Raw genomic sequence first — 18,082 nt, forward strand, 5'->3', positions numbered from 1 at the left:
TGTGAGCTCTAAAGGGCAGGGATTTTTGTCTGATTTGTTCACTGTTGCCCCCAAGACCCCACCCCCGTGTCCATCACAGTGCAGGCACTGCTTATGCATCTGCTGAATGATTTGGGTGCATCTTTGGAATTGGGCAGGCGAGTGACCCACCCAAAAATATTTATCAACTATGACTTCTAATACCATTTTAAACTTAAATTTTAATAATAAACACTGAGGTCTTTCTGACTCTGAAGTCCATATTCTTTTCAGGTACCATACTGCCATTATTTAGCAGAGATGGAGTGCTGAATCACTCCAGGAACACTCGCATTAGAAGCTGTGGGCCTCCGATAAAACAGCTCGCTACTCCCTGATGGGTATTAACAGTTGTTTAAGTTAATCTACGACAGACGTTCACAGGAAGACATAACTCCCTATCAGTGGCCTCCTTTTTAGAAAGAGCTGCTCGACCACTGTGGGCCCCTGGGTAAATCTATCTCACTCTCTGAATCTTACGTTTCTCCTAGTGTGATGACTGCATGATGCCGACGTAGGGTTTTTGTGAGAATTAGTTAGCACACACGAGATGCTGCACAACGCACAGCACTCAGTAGACACTCAGGTAATCCCCTGACCATCCCCCCTTCTTTCTCTGCTTTGGTTGTAACAGTAACACACTGAGGAGCCGTAGTTAAGAGCAAATACTCTGAAGGCAGGACGTTCAGACTCAAACCTCAGCCTGGCTACTCAATAGCTGTGTGACCATGAATAAATTACCAAAGCTGCCTCTCTCAGGTTCTCAGCAGTAAAGGAGGATACGAATGTTGATGTCAAGCTCATGGAGAAGCTCTGAGGACTGTGACATAACACACACTGAGGGCTCAGAACAATGCTGGCAGAGTTAAGCCCTCAGGAAGCCTGGACTCTTTTTATTACCTGCAATGACCCATCAAATCTAACTGCTGGTCCTTCCACCTTGCTGCAACATTCTTAAGCACAGGCTTTAACTTCGTAAGACTACCCTTCATCAGAGCATTTATTGAGGAAATATTTCTCTTATTTCCTATTTAAGGACACTTTTCATTTACTGTGAGGGACTGCAACGAATACATACTTACTGACCAGAGTTTTCCTTTCTTTCCTTAAAGAGGAAATGAACGCTTTGCACATAAATTGGATTTCTTCCCTTTTTATTGCCTCACTTCCAGTAAAGCTTTAAATGATTGCAAAATCATTTTAGAAATTCCATGGAGAAAAAAAGAATGTTTCCAATTTACTCTAAGCCTGTAACAGAACCTGAAATATGGTTTTCTGCCACCATCTATACACTCTTTATCATCCCAGTTACTTTAATAATGATAAGTATTAAAATGCTACTACAGGGCTTCCCTGGTGGCACAGTGGTTGAGAGTCTGCCTGCCGATGCAGCCGACACGGGTTCGTGCCCCGATTCGGGAAGATCCCACGTGCAGCGGAGCGGCTGGGCCCGTGAGCCATGGCCGCTGAGCCTGCGCGTCCGGAGCCTGTGCTCCGCAACGGGAGAGGCCACAGCAGTGAGAGGCCCGCGTACCGAAAAAAATAAAAATAAAAAGCTACTACAACTTCGGCTGGTTCCTTTATCTTTCAGGCTCGAGGGCACTTAACAAAATAAGGTTGCTATCATCTTGCTATGCGCCTCTGAAAGAAAGACAAAGACGGTTAGGAAGCCGGGAAGGACGCAAGAGGGCTGATGGAAGTAGGTCTGAAACAGACTCTGCCTCAGCACCCTACCCCCACCGCCAAGACTAACCCCTGGACGCCAAGTCCTAAAAGGAATCCCTATTACAAAATTCCTCTATTGTTTTGTTTGCAAATACAAACAAAACACGTGGCAAAAGGGATACCGTGAAAACCACAGCAATGGGCTTTCACTGTACGCAAGATTTGCAGGTACCCTCCCCATTTTTAATGTACTAGCATATTTTAAAATAGGATTTAGCGACGGGGGTAGTGAGAACGAGGGAGAAACGGGATGCAGGGAAGCACGTGCTGCCAGGCTCTCGAGGAGCCGGGTCGCAGTGCAGCCAGGTCACTGCTGGCCGTTCAGTTGAGGGAGACACATCTTTTCAACTAAGAACACAGTAAACTCAAACCCACAATCTGTTCCTGATTTGCTACCACTACTAGCAACTGTTTTCTAGAAAACGACAGGTGCAAGGAGTAAACAACTTAAACCTGAGAGACTATGTTATATCTGGAGTGACACCAAGCAGCCTCAGGACCTACACTGTAATAAAACATCCTCTTCCATTAAAAGGCACCAGGGCTCCCTAGTAAAATGGACACAGGTCCGGGGCAGGCAACGTAGAAGATGAGCTTAAAACAATTACCATACCAGGTATCAAGGACATTATCATACGACTACAGTTGTATCACAGATACAGGAGCCAACATGAAGAGGTTTTCCATCAAAGGATAATAACTGCAACGGAAGGTTGCAAACATACCATACCTGTTTAAATCCATGAATATACAGTGAGACCCCCCGCCCCAAACCCTAACTGGACACAATGAGAGGATGCTAATGAATCAATTTATTATTTTGAAAACTGGTCGATTAGGGCAAGAATCAAGCTGCCTCTCCTATATGAACTACCACGTAACCCAAACTAGTAGAAATATTTCAACTACTAAAAAAGAAATAACAGAATTAGGAAATCACCATTTTGCAGGGCCTGATGACTTGCTAGAAACAGGTACTGACAGGAAGAGAAAAACAAATACCGTATGCTAACACATATATATGGAAACTAAAAAAAAAAAAAAAAATGGTTCTGATGAACCTAGAGGCAGGAGAGGAATAAAGATGCAGACACAGAGAATGGACTTGAGGGAACAGGAGGCGGAAGGGTAAGGTGGGACCAAGTGAGAGAGTGGCATGGACATATACACACTACCAAACGTAAAATAGATAGCTAGTGGGAAGCAGATACATAGCACAGGGAGATCAGCTCGGTGCTTTGTGACCCCCTAGAGGGGTGGGATAGGGAGGATGGGAGGGAGACGCAAGAGGGAGGGGATATGGGGATATATGTATACGTATAACTGACTCACTTTGTTATAAAGCAGAAACTAACACACCACTGTAAAGCAATTATACTCCAATAAAGATGTTAAAAAAAAAGAAACAGGTACTGAGGTGAACAGGCTAATAGACAGAATGAGAAACAGCCAGACGTTACGTGCCTCTTGATGGAGAAATAATAACACCAGAGTCCACGTAAAATGAAACAATAAATCAAATGGGAATCCGAAGGACAAAGGGACAACAGGGAGAAGACCCCTCCCTCCACAAGTGAGTTACAGGAAAACAGAGGTGAGGGAGGGGCCGCTAGGCTAAGAGGCTTAAAGGACAAGCCAACCCGATCTGTAGCCTGCCGCACACTAACAAACTGGGGGAAAGCTCGTGACTCGTGTAAGGTAACCGGAAATATGAATCCTTTATAGGGTACTTGATGAGGAATAATGGATCACTGTATTTTTTTTTTTAGTATACATGGATAATGGCCTTTTATTCTTTTTAAGAGACCCTGTCTTTTAGAGATATATCATGAAATATTTATGGATGAAATGACAATTTCTGGGACTTATTTCAAAACAGTAAGGGTAGAAATGAGGTACCACTTCACAGTGGTCAGAATGGCCATCATTACAACGTCTACAAACAGTAAATGCTGGAGAGGGTGTGGAGAAAAGGGAAGCCTCCTACACTGTTGGTGGGAATGTAAACTGGTGCAGCCACTATGGAGAACAGTATGGAGGTTTCTCAAGAAACTAAAAATAGTTACAATATGATCCAGCAATCCCACTCCTGGGCATATATCCAGACAAAACTATAATTCAAAAAGATACATGCACCCCTATGTTCATAGCAGCACTATTCACAATAGCCAAGACATGGAAGCAACCTAAATGTCCATCGACAGATGAATGGATAAAGGAGATGTGGTACATATATACAATGGAATATTACTCAGCCATTTTAAAAAAATGAAATAATGCCATTACAGCAACAGGATGGACCTAGGGATTATCATACTAAGTGAAGTCAGTCAGACAGAGAAAGACAAATATTATGTGATATCACTTACAGGTGGAATCTAAAATATGACACAAATAGAACAGACTCACAGACTAGAGAATAGACCTGTGGTTGCCAAGGGGAGGGGGGTGGGGAAGGGATGGAGTAGGAGTTTGGGGTGAGCAGATGCAAACTATTACACACAAGATGGCTAAACAACAAGGTCCTACTGTACAGCACAGGGAACGACATTCAATACCCTGTGATAAACCATAATGGAAAAGAATATGAAAAGGAATGTGTGTGTGTATATATATATATGTGCAACTGAGTCACTTTGCTGTACAGCGGAAACAAACACAACAATGTGAGTCAACTCTACTTCGATTAAAAAAAAAAAATCCCCAAAATAATAAGGGTAGAAAGAGTAAAGGTATAGCTGACACAAGATTAGGTAGGTATGATTTGATAACTGTTGAAGCTGAGTAACAGGTGTGTATACATTTGACATTTTCCAAGTAAAGTTTCATAAAATGAAACTTTAAATATCTGGAATAAATTTACACTTACAGATAATGTATACTTTGAGAAACAAATCCCAAAGATTTATGATCTTGTAATAAAGGCAATTTTATGCTTAAATGCCTATATAATTTATGCCTAAATTATAACAATTTACCCTGGCAATTTTTTTTTTTCAGATTTTATAATGTAATTACAAACACTTTTGCTTCAAAGACAATTCTCAGCATCCCTGGCTCTTCCAAAACGGGTTTCAAGGGAACACTTTACTCCCTATGGATCTTATTGGCTTCTACTTGGTTTTCAGGGAACTCAAAGTAGCCAGGCAGCGAAAAATAAATATTAAATTCATTTTCTGACCTCTCTTTCTTTACAAATCAACAAAGAGATGGAGTCAAAGAGGTTTTAAACTCTGTGAACAGCTAATCAACTATACTCCAATATTAAATAAAAATTTAAAAAAACACTTTGTGAACAACTTTGAGAAATTAGAAATACAACCGTTACAAAGGGAATAATAAAAAAGAACAAAGAAGAAACAAAGAATGCTCTCAGTAAGTCAAGCACCTAGACTGTTTGTCATTTAAAAAAGGTCACTAGCCACTGCAGCCGCTGACCTTCAACACTCCCTGAAAGGAGTTCAAGGTGGAGATCAGGAGTGAGGCCCTCTGTGCTCTGGGAAAAAACGGCAGAACAGACCTTCATTTAGTTAGATATTTTCCGAGATGTTATGAGCCCGATTCTTGCATCTCCTCGTATCTAGAAGCGCACTAATCATCAATGGTGACGTCGCCCCTCGTGACCAGCAGCAAGCCTCTGCCTAAGTGTGTGCTTGACTGCACGTGCCCCCTTCACTAAGATCGTACAGAATACTGCCTTTCCCCCCGCCTCCTCCGAGCAGTTCCTCAGAGCTACCCAAGAGGCTGTCTCCAGGGCTACAGTCCGCATTTTGCCCCAAATAATTCACAGCTCTCAGGTTGTGCATTTTTTTCAGCCGACAACAACCTCACTAAGGACTAACACTGCTGTTGTAGAGCTCGTCCCTAACATACAAAGTCAGGCTGTTTCTCCAAGGCAAGACGCACTAACAGGCCCCCAAGCAGGCCGTGGACCACCTGGCCAGAGAATCACAAACCAGACACCCTGACCCTCAACATAAGCAACGTCACAAGACAACGGCTAATCCAAGCCTCTTCGTTCTTCCGCTTTAAAAACACCCCCAACTCAAAGACCCAGCGGGAGCGGCCCTGAGGTTGGTCTCCCACGCCCTTGCTTGGCGCCTGCGCGGACCCTTGCTCTGCTGTCAGTGGGGCTTTCTGCACCTCAGGCCCCTGCTGATAACTCCAGGGATCAGAAGATTAGCAGAAACCAAGAAGATGTTTTCAAATCAGTGATGAAAAAAGGAGCGCTTCCCCTTCTATCAGTTCCACACATTTAAAGCTGACAACGCCACAGAAACAAGAACCTACGGTGTAGTAAGAAAAACAGGGACCCTGGACTAGTCTCCTCTACTCAGCAGTCACTGAAGTTTGCCTTTGGCAGGATGGACGGTTGAGAAGCAGAGTAAACGCTACCTACCGCCCCTTCCCGCTGCATTTCACCTCCACTAGAGTCTGTGTGTTAACACACAGCATGCGGGGGGCCCCCGGGTCTGCTGAGTCACAATAACCTGGGGTGGAAGGAGTCTCACCCAGTGTTAGAACTACTGCTTCAGGGATCCTGTCACTAACACCCAGCTACCGGCTGGGGGAGAGATGGAATTGGGAGGCTCTGTTACACTCAATGCAATGTCTGTAAATCATCAAGATACCTGAAAGAGACATCTGCTAAAACTCCTTGAAAACTAAGTAAATGCACATTCGTCATTAAAATCAGATGACTAGACCGTTCAAGTCTTTACCAATGCTATACGTTTAAAGTCTACCTTTCAGGAGATGATAACAGAGCCGGCATCATCGTGACTTTTCAGGCGTTTGGCTAACGGAAAGGTGGTGGTGGGAATTACCAAACAGCACACCAATGTATTGTATCGGTAAAGAACCTTACATGCATGTGAAACGAGTCTGTATACATTCTAATATGAAGGCAGGAATTTGGGTTTTGTTTCTTACCGTACCCCTGGTACTGTGCATACAGTGATCGCTTAATAAGTATTTGTTGAGTGAATCTGAGACAACAACCCGTGAGAGTCTGACAAGGCTATTCATTAAAGAGCCGAGTAAAATGTACTACAACTAAAAAGTCTGTCAGTCGTTCTTCCTCAGGAAGCAGATGACGACAGCCTCCGGCCAGCAGTCTTCGCCAGGCCCTCACTGTCTCTTGTGGCCTGGAGCACAGGCTACGGCCTCTCCTGCCATCAATACATCTCCTGCAACCAGGGCGTCGTCCTACGAAACCATCGTGCAGATCAATGCACTTCCCTACTCAAAACCAGCGACCTAGCGTGTATCCGGAAACTTAAGGTTCTCTCAGGGTCACCTCTGCTGTCTTACCCCCACCACTGTGCTCCTCTCTAATCAAACTGAACTCGGCCTTACTGCCAGACTACACTTCCCCACGCCAGGCACCTGCCTACTGCCCCGTGCTCCTTCCTGACAGTTTTTCTAAGCTCACGTCAAGTGTAAACACCTCCATGAAGACTTTAACAACCCCACGTGTTCTCTTTCACTTCTCTGAGCCTCCACACTCTGTACCTCCCCAGCTGCCCTATAACAGCCTTTGCTAAAGTGATTTTTCCTGTCATCCCCTTTCAATCACTTGGTTTTTCTGACTTTTAAGATTCTTGAGGGTAAGCTCTGTCTTCATTTTTAAGTCCCTTCCAACACTTTAGCTGCCTTGTACACTGCAGGCATCCTACCAGTTGCTACATTCAATCCAAATATTTCCTCCCAGAAATCTTTCAACATACCTCTGCCCTGGATACAGAACATCAGTGGCATTTAATCTACTGAAAGGCAGCCAGACTGTCAGATCAACTCCCTCTTGTGGTTACTTTTATCAGCCTTACACTCATGCCACGCAGAATACCGCAGGAGCTGGCACAGCAGCACCCACTGGTCCTACAGCACACTTTACACAGTCAAGAGAGGAGGGCTGGGCTTCCCTGGTGGCGCAGTGGTTGGGAGTCTGCCTGCTGATGCAGGGGACGCGGGTTCGTGCCCCGGTCCGGGAGGATCCCACATACCGCGGAGCGGCTGGGCCCGTGCACCACGACTGCTGAGCCTGTGCTCTGGAGCCCACGAGCCACAACGACTGAAGCCCACGCGCCTAGAGCCTGTGTTCCGCAATGGGAGGGGCCGTGCAGTGAGAAGCCCGCGCACCGCAAGGAGGAGTGGCCCCTGCTCACTGCAACTGGGGAAAGCCTGTGCACAGCAACGAAGACCCAATGCAGCCGAAGATAAATAAATAAATTTATTTTTAAAAAAAAAAGTTAGTGATAATTCTTCTAAGTCGTTAGATCTATGGTGATTTTTCTTCTTTTTGCTTTATGCATGCTTTTTAACTTCTTAAAATAAACATGGTTTGGGCGTTACGGGTTGTAGAAGAGAGAAGCTACTAAAAAATCCACTAGGTCTCTATGTACTCAGTCTCCTGGTTAAAGAATGAAAAACTATAAATTTACCGGACAGGACATATGATTTCTTTTTCCTTATGAGGAGCGCTGTGATCTTTTCTTTCTCAGAGAGAAAAGACTTACTTAAAAAAAGAAACCTCACAGCTAAAGAAAGCAAGCTGTCAACAAGAACTAGCAATCTATGTCCTAATAAAACGTGGACCACAGAGCAGGACCAAAATGCTTGCTAAGCCTAAAGCACAGTAACGTTGAATGTATTACTTTTAATCTACAAAGAGTATTATCAAACTAATCTCCAGTGTCAGGTTTTTAGCGAGAAATGAAATGATTCGTGGAAAATACAAAGAACCTTCGAAACCCACTTATAAAAATGCTCTGTAAGACATCTGACCTGCTTACTCACCTAGACCATGTGTTTCCATGATTTCTACAAAAGCATTAATTACTGGAAATATCTTATCGTCAAATGCATACAAGCATCACATGAAGTGTTTATTTAGCCTAAATTACACTGAGAGCTTGGTGGCTGCTGTAAGTGTCTCTGTCAGACTGTTAAACAACATAACCTATCAATTCAGCATCTGGCAATGAGCCACTTAATTTCATTTTAATGGTTTACTAAGAACAATTTATTTGATTTACAACTGGTTGCTTACATTTATATGGCTATATTGAAATTTCAAATTCAAGAGATTTGCAGTTGTACCTTTTGCTTATATTGGAAGGTAGACCATTTATATTTATCAAGTAAAAATGTACTTTTTAAAGTTTTATTAACATAAAGGTTTGTTCAAAAAAGCAACTCTGCTGGTTGTTTTTGTTTTTTCCCAACTAGTTACAAACAATCACTATTTATCTATATCCTCTTCTTAAAGATTTGAATACTTGTCATATATTGAGATCACTTTTCGATGACAGAGAGTATGATCCAAAGTAGGGCCATCTCCTTCCCACAGCATCACTGCTCCTCCGCTTTCCCTCCTGGAACTTTTTATTTTACACTGATACACGTCGTGAATTGACTTTCTCTCATAAACTTCAAGAAGCTAGTGGCAAGTATCTACACAAAAAACACTTAAAAAATATTACATCACATAGTTGGGGAACCACATGCCATTCACAGAAATCTCTTTAAAGTAAAGAATTCCACCAAGGCACATACTAGAGACTGGTAACAATACACACATGTGCCCACAAGCATAGAAAGTTAAACCACAAAAGGTTTAAGACAGTCATCCTTATGTAGAGGGATTATGAAAAGTTACATATGTTTTTAATGTTTGGCCTGTTTGTATATTTTATTTTTTCCTACACAGAATATGTAATACTTAATAAATAAATAATAAGTGAATGTTAGAAGAATTTTAACTCATAAAAACATAAAAATATTCCAAGACAGGTGCATAATAAATAAATAATAAGTGAATGTTAGAAGAATTTTAACTCATAAAAACATAAAAATATTCCAAGACAGGTGCATAGTCATGTCCTAATCTCTCATTATAATTATCTCAGAGAGATTTTAAGAAAGTCTATGAAAATATAAAATCGCTACTTTGATAGAATAATCTAAATTATCCCGTTAATGCACACATTACATATAAAACCAATGATGCAGTAACACCTGTACAGATAGACACCTAAACAGAAATATCTACTACCTTAAAGCCAGTTTTTCTGAATACATACATACACACACACACACACACACATACATGTTCTATGTAAATACAGAAGTAGCTTGCCTTAGGAAGAACTGAATACTCTTTTCCTAATTTAGGCTTTGTGTTTTAATAGGAAAACTAGCTGATTAAAATACAATAGCAACTAAGGTGAGTGAAAAACCAGTTTGAAATGATAAAGAGAATTCGCTGAATAAAAACCAACTCTGTGAAGTTGTAAAAGCCATCTTTAAGGATACAGTCAGATGATTTTAGGAATCTGTCCCTATATTCAGTAGGTGTAATAAGTAATTCTAAATTTGAAACTATTTATTACCATAAGGATCTCTAGAGGTCATCTAGGCAAAGCTTGTCATTTAGTATGTGAGGAAAAAGCGGATCTGGGCAGTTAACTGACTTTGCCAAGACAACAGTGAACACAGACCAAGGCTTGAACCTGGCTCCCCTCCTGACCCTGCTTCTCCCACTGCAACCGATTCTCAGCTGTGGCGAGGCGTGAGGGGGACAGTCCTCAGCAAACTCGGCCGCCTGGTGTTGCAAATAAAACTTCATCGGAACACACTCGTTTACTGCTTCTGTGCCACAAAGAGCGAGCCGTGAGAGTTGTGAAAGACACCTGATGGCCTAAAATATCTACTCTCCGGTTCTTTACAGAAAAATGTTTGCTGACCCCTACATTAAAGGTTTCTTGGCATATAATTCTGAAGTTTCAGAACTTAAAACATAATAACCCATATTGTAACAAGCCGTATTATAATAAATAGCAATAAAACCAGAACTACTACTGTGTTTATTACCTTAAAAGGGTTGAACTTCCCCATCCCCAAAACTGACTATTTGTCCATTTTCCATGCTTTGATAGGCACATCTTTAAGAAAAGAAAAACTATAAAACTCAGAACCTCCCAAAGGAGAAATCAAGATCTGCTCACATAAACTGAAAGAGAACTCACGTACATTCCTTTAATAGAGTACTTCTCATCTACATAAACATATTTATAGATCACTGGCTACTTGGGAGATAGCCTAGTAGATAAATCTAAACTAAGTGAACTAGAAATGTCAAACGTATGACAGAATATTTTAGAAAAAGTCAAATTTATACACAATTTTCCAGCGGAATATCTAAAGGACAGCAGAGAGACATCTATTTAAGTGTCAAAAGCATCTGCCCTATTAATCACTTGCTTCATTAAATTTTTAGGTTTTACCTTTCTCCTCTCAGAAAAGAAAGTAAGCCTGGTTCCAGCTAACCCCGCTAGCAACAGATGCTCACACAACACAAAAGGTAAACCTTAGGGAGACCTAGGTACAAAATATAATTTAAGCAAAGTGGTAGACTGCTCAGGGAAATCAAGTGTATTTACAGAAGGAAGAAGTCCCTACTGGATGCTGACAAATCAGTAAAAATTAGGAATTCACTAGTTAGGACAGTATGGGGTGGCGTTGTACAGAAACACACTCTTCTTTTTTAGGGAGCTCTGGACTGTTCATTATAAAATGATGTAGAATGTACAAAAGGACTAAAAATTGCATCAAGAAAGGAAACTGAAGACATATATGTCAAATCAAAACACACATACACACAACGTGGGACTTAAATCAGAAGAAGACATGGGTTCAAACCCCTGAGTTGTCACCAACTGTCAGCACCGAGCAAGTCACTTTTCAGTGCCTCAGAGTCCTTCTGGGATTTAGTTAACTTTTTTATAAAATAAGAGAGGTAAGGTTCCTTCCTTCCAACCCCCCAATTAACATCCTTGTAAGTAATCATTTATTGACTCACTGCTGTGTGTCAAGAACCAAACTTTAAGTGGACTCGGCGGCTTTAATTGTAAGTGGACTCAGAACAAGTGTCCTAGGAAAAAATAACACCCGTCAAGCATCATTCTTTTAAACACATAAAGAGACATGAGATGGAGTTTAGCCTTCAAAAAAGAAATAAAATCTATTTTTCCAAACCAGACTCCATAAATTCTCTAACTAAACTAGGTGACATTAGGCAAATCATATATTCTCCCTGATTCTTGGTTCCTTCACCTCCAACAATAACTGTAGTTTTTGTAAAGAATGAAGATAACACATACAGCTTTCCCTCTGATGTCAGGAATAAGACAAGGATGCCCTTTATCACTGATTCACAAACCAGAAATAAAAAGAGCAATAAAATTAAGTAAGTGAGTATGATCCAAAGTGAGTATGTAAGTGTGTGCAGATTGTTACAAATCAGTAAGGGAAAGGTAAGCAATCCAATTTAACAACAGGCAAGAGATCTGAGTCAGAACTCCCAAAGGGAGATTCCAAATGGGCAATAAACATATGACAGGGGCATAAGAAATGGACATGTAAAATACAATGAGATATCCTTATATACCCATCAGACTGCAAATAATAATACCTCTGACAATACCAAATGTTGTAAAGAATGTAGTGTGACCAGAATACATTTGGTATACAGGTTGGAAAATAGTTTGACATGATGTAGTAAAATTCAAGATACAGATACTTTGTGACCCAACAAGGCCACTCCTAAGTACATCCTAAAGAAATACATGCTTAGGTGCATGTACAAAAGTATTCAAAGCAGCACTATTTATAACAGCTAAAGCCTGGATATAATCCAAGTGTTTATCAACGATGGGATACATAAAGTAAGGAACATGTAAATAATGGAATACTAAACAACAATTAACTAAGTAAACTATATCTATATAGAACATGATTAACCCTTACAAAAACAATGCTGACTGAAAAAAGCAAAACACAAAAGAATATTCGTGGCATCATTTCATTTGTTCAAAAAATAGAGAAAAACAGTATTTTCTAAGTAATATTTCTATTATTTAGAAACACACACAGAGAAGGTAAATCTATTTCTAAAATGCAAGGAAATGATTATCTCTGGGGAGAAGAGAAGTGATTTAATTGGGAAGAGCTGGGGAGGGCAGCTTCTGGGGAGCTGGCCATGTTCTGTTTCCTGACTAGGTGGTAAATACACGGCTGGTCACTTCACAAGTAAGTGTACACGCCCAAGTGTGCATGCAAGCTGTACACCAGCCCAGCTCCTGGCATATACCAGACAGCCAATAGAGCCACTCTTACTTACCTATGAGAATGATATTCTGACTCCTACTGCTGTGATTTTCACTGCTATTACTGCTAATTTCTCCTCCAGATTATACATGCCCCCTGAAAATATCAGCTCAGAGAGAACACAAAGGAAAACGCCTAATGTGAACAAAGTAAAGCTTGCTTGTGCTATTGGTCTTTCAGTTTCCCCACTGTTACGCTTGTAAATGTATCTTCCTCCTTATATGACCTACAATATCCTGACCATGAAATTCTGACAGGAACTAAAGCTTTTCCCTCTGGGTGATTTTTCCTTCAGCAAGGTTCCCACCATGGCAACAGGAGTCCTGACCTCTGCAGGGTGAGCAAGAATAACAGATGAAGTGTGAACTGGGTTTAATTAAAACCTAAGTACTGGACTTCCGCGGTGGCGCAGCGGATAAAGAATCCGTCTTCCAATGCAGGGAACATGAGTTCGATCCCTGGTCTAGGAAGATCCCAGATGCTGCGCAGCAACTGAGCCTGTGTGCTGCAACTAAGGAGCCCGCCTGCCACAACTAAGAACCAGTGCAACCAAATAAATTTATTTTAAAAGACAAAACAAAAAAAACACACAAAACCTAAGGACCAAAGGGAAATGGTAACGGAAAAGTGCTGGATCCCTCACTGTTCACAAGCCCTGAACTGCTCTTCTCAAGCTCCCAATCCAGAGACTGTTCCCAGGTAACCCTGGAGGCCCCAATCCACAGCAGGCAACAGAAAGCAAGTGTTTACATGCAAGACCATGAAACACACACGGTCACTACATCAAATGCTCACTATATTTTGATAGTAAATATTTTTTAAGAGAAAAAATAAATATGTTTTAAAAGTGGTTAAATTTTACATCTTGCCAAGTACAACAGTAAAGCATTATATAAACTCTGATATTTCCAACTTTTGGAAACAAAAGATAAAACCTACTAGTGATTTTTAAATTCCTTTATAATCAAATAGGAAATTATAAGAGATTTCACTTACAGCTTCTTACTGATGCATGCTGAAGAGAAAGTTTCTAGAGCAGAATTAAAGCTATTTAAGTAATCAGGTTATAATTACCAACTTAATCACTCCTTTTAAAAAGTTTTATAATATTTAACATCTAAATTTAATTTGGTGAAAGGTAAGAATCTAATTCAGTAAACAATCGTCAAAACAATTAGTGACATTCAAAATAAGTAAGTAACTGAAAAGTACTTCAAAAAATATCTCAAAGAATTCCACTTAGCAAGCCTTCAGTATTTAACAGATTAATCAGAAATAAATTGCAGTTTATTAATTGTTCTGCATGACCTTGGGATCAAAACATTAACAGGAATTATGAGATGGAAAACATCAACAAATCAATGTACATGTATTTATCCTAAACATGTGATACACACAAGAAACTGTCAGAAATACAAAGAAACCTAAGACTTATCAGTCCCCACCCGATTGATACGTAATCTCAGGAAACAGAACATCAACATGGATGCATTTGTGTTAGACAAAGAAATATATCTAACAATACAATTAAACAATAATATGAGGCAGGAAATAATAAAATCAAATGTACGACAATGTCACCAGAATTTTGAGGAAGGGAGAGAGCCTATCTAGTTGGGGTGTTTAGAGGGGCTTGATGGACAAGGAGGAATGAGTAAACCTAGATAAGAGGTGGGCAGAGGAAAGGACATCCTTGGCCGGGCAGTTCAGTGACCACAGGGATGGCAAGTGTGCTCAGGGGGCAACAGACAAGTCTGCCCGGTATGAAGAATCGGGGGTGACTGCCAGGAGGGAGGTGAAGGGGCAGATGGTGGATGTGTTTGGTTGCTACATAAAGGACTAAGGAGTCTTGGGATACTTAGCACGTCTTAAATGCAGAAGGCATGTTTATAACTCTCTGAAGGTAGAGACTGTTCTAATAACCATGATGGGAAAAGAACCGTAAATACTGACTCGTACACTTTAAATGGATGCACTTTGTGGTATGTAACTGATGCCTCCATAAAGTTGATTATTAAAATTTCAACAATTAAAATCAAGGATGCTCCCTTTACTGACAATTCCCTTACTGTGCTTCCATTATTGTACGAGGAAATGCATTCAAGGCAAGCCACCATGATTAGTGAACCAAGCGCTTGACAGAAATCTAATGTTCTCTCTACCTCTAGTAGGTCGGATCACTTCTATCCTGCTTATCACTGCAAAATAATCTTCCAGTAGAACGTTTCTGAATTAAATGCTGCCCACAGCCTTTCCTTCAAAAAAGAATCAATCTGGACCTTAAAGTCTCCTACAATTTGAGCTCAATCTACCATTCTGGTCTTATTTTTCACCACTTTCTATACACAGACATAGATCTTCCTTCAAACTCCACTACTCACTTATTTTTCTAAAACATACTTTGTCTATTTCCAGTTTCCATGTCCTCAACGTTCTCTCCACAGGATACACTCCTACGTCACACTTTAATCCTTCCTACGTCACACTTTAATCCTTCCTACCTCCACTTCAAAACCCAGCTCAAGTGCTACCTTCAGCATGGAGTCTTTTCTCAAGGCCCCTGCAGGTATGTCTCTGCATCCTCTCAACTTCTGCTGAAGTCTGATTGTGCATGAAGCTATAACCACCACTTCTTTATGTCAGGAATAATACTTGCCCTTGAGGAACTCACATGAGTCTATACCCACACGTATGTAGCCAATTACAAATCATACAGGACAAGCTAGATGGACATGCTTAGCACACAGCACTCATGCCACAAATACTTGTTGAAAGAATGATTATTTGCGTATCATGAATACCCCCAAAGTCATTCATATATAACTATACAAATAAGGTCGTAATCTTTGTAGATTAAAAAAAAAAAGAAGAAGAAATTTTACCTTTTCAGTTGTAAGAGGTTTCGCAGGCTTTTCTGGCTCCTTTTCTCTCTTTTTCTCTTCCTTTTTTTTTTCTTTTTCTTTCTAAAACATAGCCGAAAGTTTTGATAAGTTTACTTTTTAAAAAATGTTAGCTCTTAACACATTTTTATTTTATTAGTTTGAGTCAACATTTGAAAAGGGTACAAATAAATATTCAGTGATGACAATATACAGTGATACCGAGATATAAAAGTAAGCATAGCAAATTCATACTCTCATTGAGTATGTTGATAACACAATAAAGCATAACTTTTCTAAAAAAAGAAATTAATACAGAAGTGAGACAATTTAGAACTTCTTTGACATTTTAGAGTTTGTTTTAAAGAAATGAGACCTCTATTCAATAAATTCTCACTGCATCTTTACATAAGGTCAGGCTTTCTAACAGCAACCATAAAGTTGAAATTTGAAAACAAAGAAAAAGCAAACTAACTGATGGAACAGAATTCTTTATCACACAGATGAAGACCAATTACAACATGTAAACATGAGGAGAAAAGGGTAAAAACACTTTAATTTTTTAAAATAACACAAAACATTTTCAGTCTGTTACCACAGCGTTGTGATTTTTAAAAGTGCAACTACAACAATTTTCTCATGAAAAGAATGCTGGAGATAGTGCTTGGGGACCAGAGCCAGCTGACTAGTTGGCATATTTAATCCAACCCAGTCTAGATAAACTATAACGGTATTATAACGTTCACAATTTCCAAGAAGGTTGAAATAGGATATAATAATAAAAACTAAAGGTCCATAAAGATGCCAAAAAAAGGAAAATGAAGTAAAGATTAAACAAAGAGCATTTGTAAGGCATGTAGAGGGAAAAGATGCCTAGAAACCTAGAACTGGGTGATAACTGCAACTGAGTGCTGACCTAGTTTCCTGGCAGCAAACATGAAAGATAAACTGGTGAACCTAGAAAAGGCAGAATAATAAACACATGAAACTTAGTCAAAATGCCTAGAGGTCACATTTGCACCTGTGCCTTTAAAAGGGTGTTTGACACCACCTCTCTCAAGAGTAGAATTTTTGTTATTTGTAAATCAAGAAAGCCAACACCGGCAATTCCTAGGCCATAACGTAAGAAATATAATTGCCTTATGGGCAAGGCACTGTGATAAGCACCTTACTGTCTAACTTAATTTTTACAGTGATGTCTGGGAAAAAAGTCATTATTGTCATTTTACAAATGGAGAAACAAAATCTCAGGAAAGTAACACCCAGAGCTAATTGCAGTAGGGCCGAGAGACTGCGGGGCCCAGACTCTCGCTCGGTGCTCGCTCCCTGCCGCCCAGCGGGGCGCTGCCGTCTATGCAGTTTTTCTTCCCCATGGGGACAGCTAACGCTTACTGGGCCCTTCCCATGCGCCAGACACCATGTGACTCATTTAAATCCTCACAACAACCGTAGGAGGTAAGCAGTATCACCGCCACTGTGTAAGTGAAGAATAAACGAGATGTGCAAAAATCCTTCATATATTGCAAAATGTTTTCCAGATATTAGTCAAGTTTAGGGAGGAAGGCAATGTGATGGATCATTCTCACTACTATGCTGGGGTGAACGGCTCTGTTACTGCTCAGAGCTCTGTTATTTCTCAAGGAAGTCACCGTCATGAGATGGGGGAGAAGCCGGTCTTTCTAATCGCTATGATTGGTGGGCACATCTGAAATCACCAACAATAAATTAAATTAGTTAGCTATGTTTAACAGAGGGAGATGCTCTTGAACACTGGAATTTCAGCTGTCAAAATATGGCTGTAATCCACTGATGCCAGCAGCGGTTTTAGAACACAGGCTTTGAAGTAACGTTAAAAACGTGGGCTCTAAACGCAGACCATACAGTTTGACCAACAGATGACCCCCATCTTTAGAATCCAAAGCTGCTGAAAGATCAAAGAGTACCGTGAGAAACTAAGTTGTTTTAAACTATTTTCTCATCAAGAATAAAACACAGTGGTTGTTTGGTATTGTAAAACAGTAGTTCCTGAAACTTGGTTACTATATATCCAAATGATATAGTGAAACAGGAGACCTCTTGAAAAAGAAAACTGGAATAAATGTTCACGTCCTACAAGACAGGGAGAAGTACATCTTGGGTCCATTATAATCAAACTACACTTGAGTGATTTAATTAAAGATACGGTCTCTAAAATTTTTTATGCACTCATATCTTAAAAAGTTGGGAGCATATATACTCTACCACATGTATGTATGTATTTATAAAGCACATATAGCACTATAGTATACACA

At 40.3% G+C, this 18,082-nt stretch overlaps 1 protein-coding gene across 8 annotated transcripts in view; it reads right to left on the bottom strand.

Moving 5' to 3' along the window:
* Window positions 1-18,082, bottom strand: part of SMAP1 (small ArfGAP 1) — a 220,853-nt gene that overhangs the window by 29,991 nt on the left and 172,780 nt on the right. For all 8 annotated transcript variants that reach the window (XM_067011371.1, XM_067011370.1, XM_067011368.1 and 5 more), the window contains one exon: window positions 15,795-15,875. In XM_067011371.1, coding sequence (XP_066867472.1) covers window positions 15,795-15,875 — 81 coding nt within the window. The remainder of the gene's footprint in view (window positions 1-15,794; window positions 15,876-18,082) is intronic.

The sequence above is a fragment of the Kogia breviceps genome, chromosome 13 (assembly GCF_026419965.1).
Source record: "Kogia breviceps isolate mKogBre1 chromosome 13, mKogBre1 haplotype 1, whole genome shotgun sequence".
NCBI lineage: Eukaryota > Metazoa > Chordata > Mammalia > Artiodactyla > Physeteridae > Kogia > Kogia breviceps.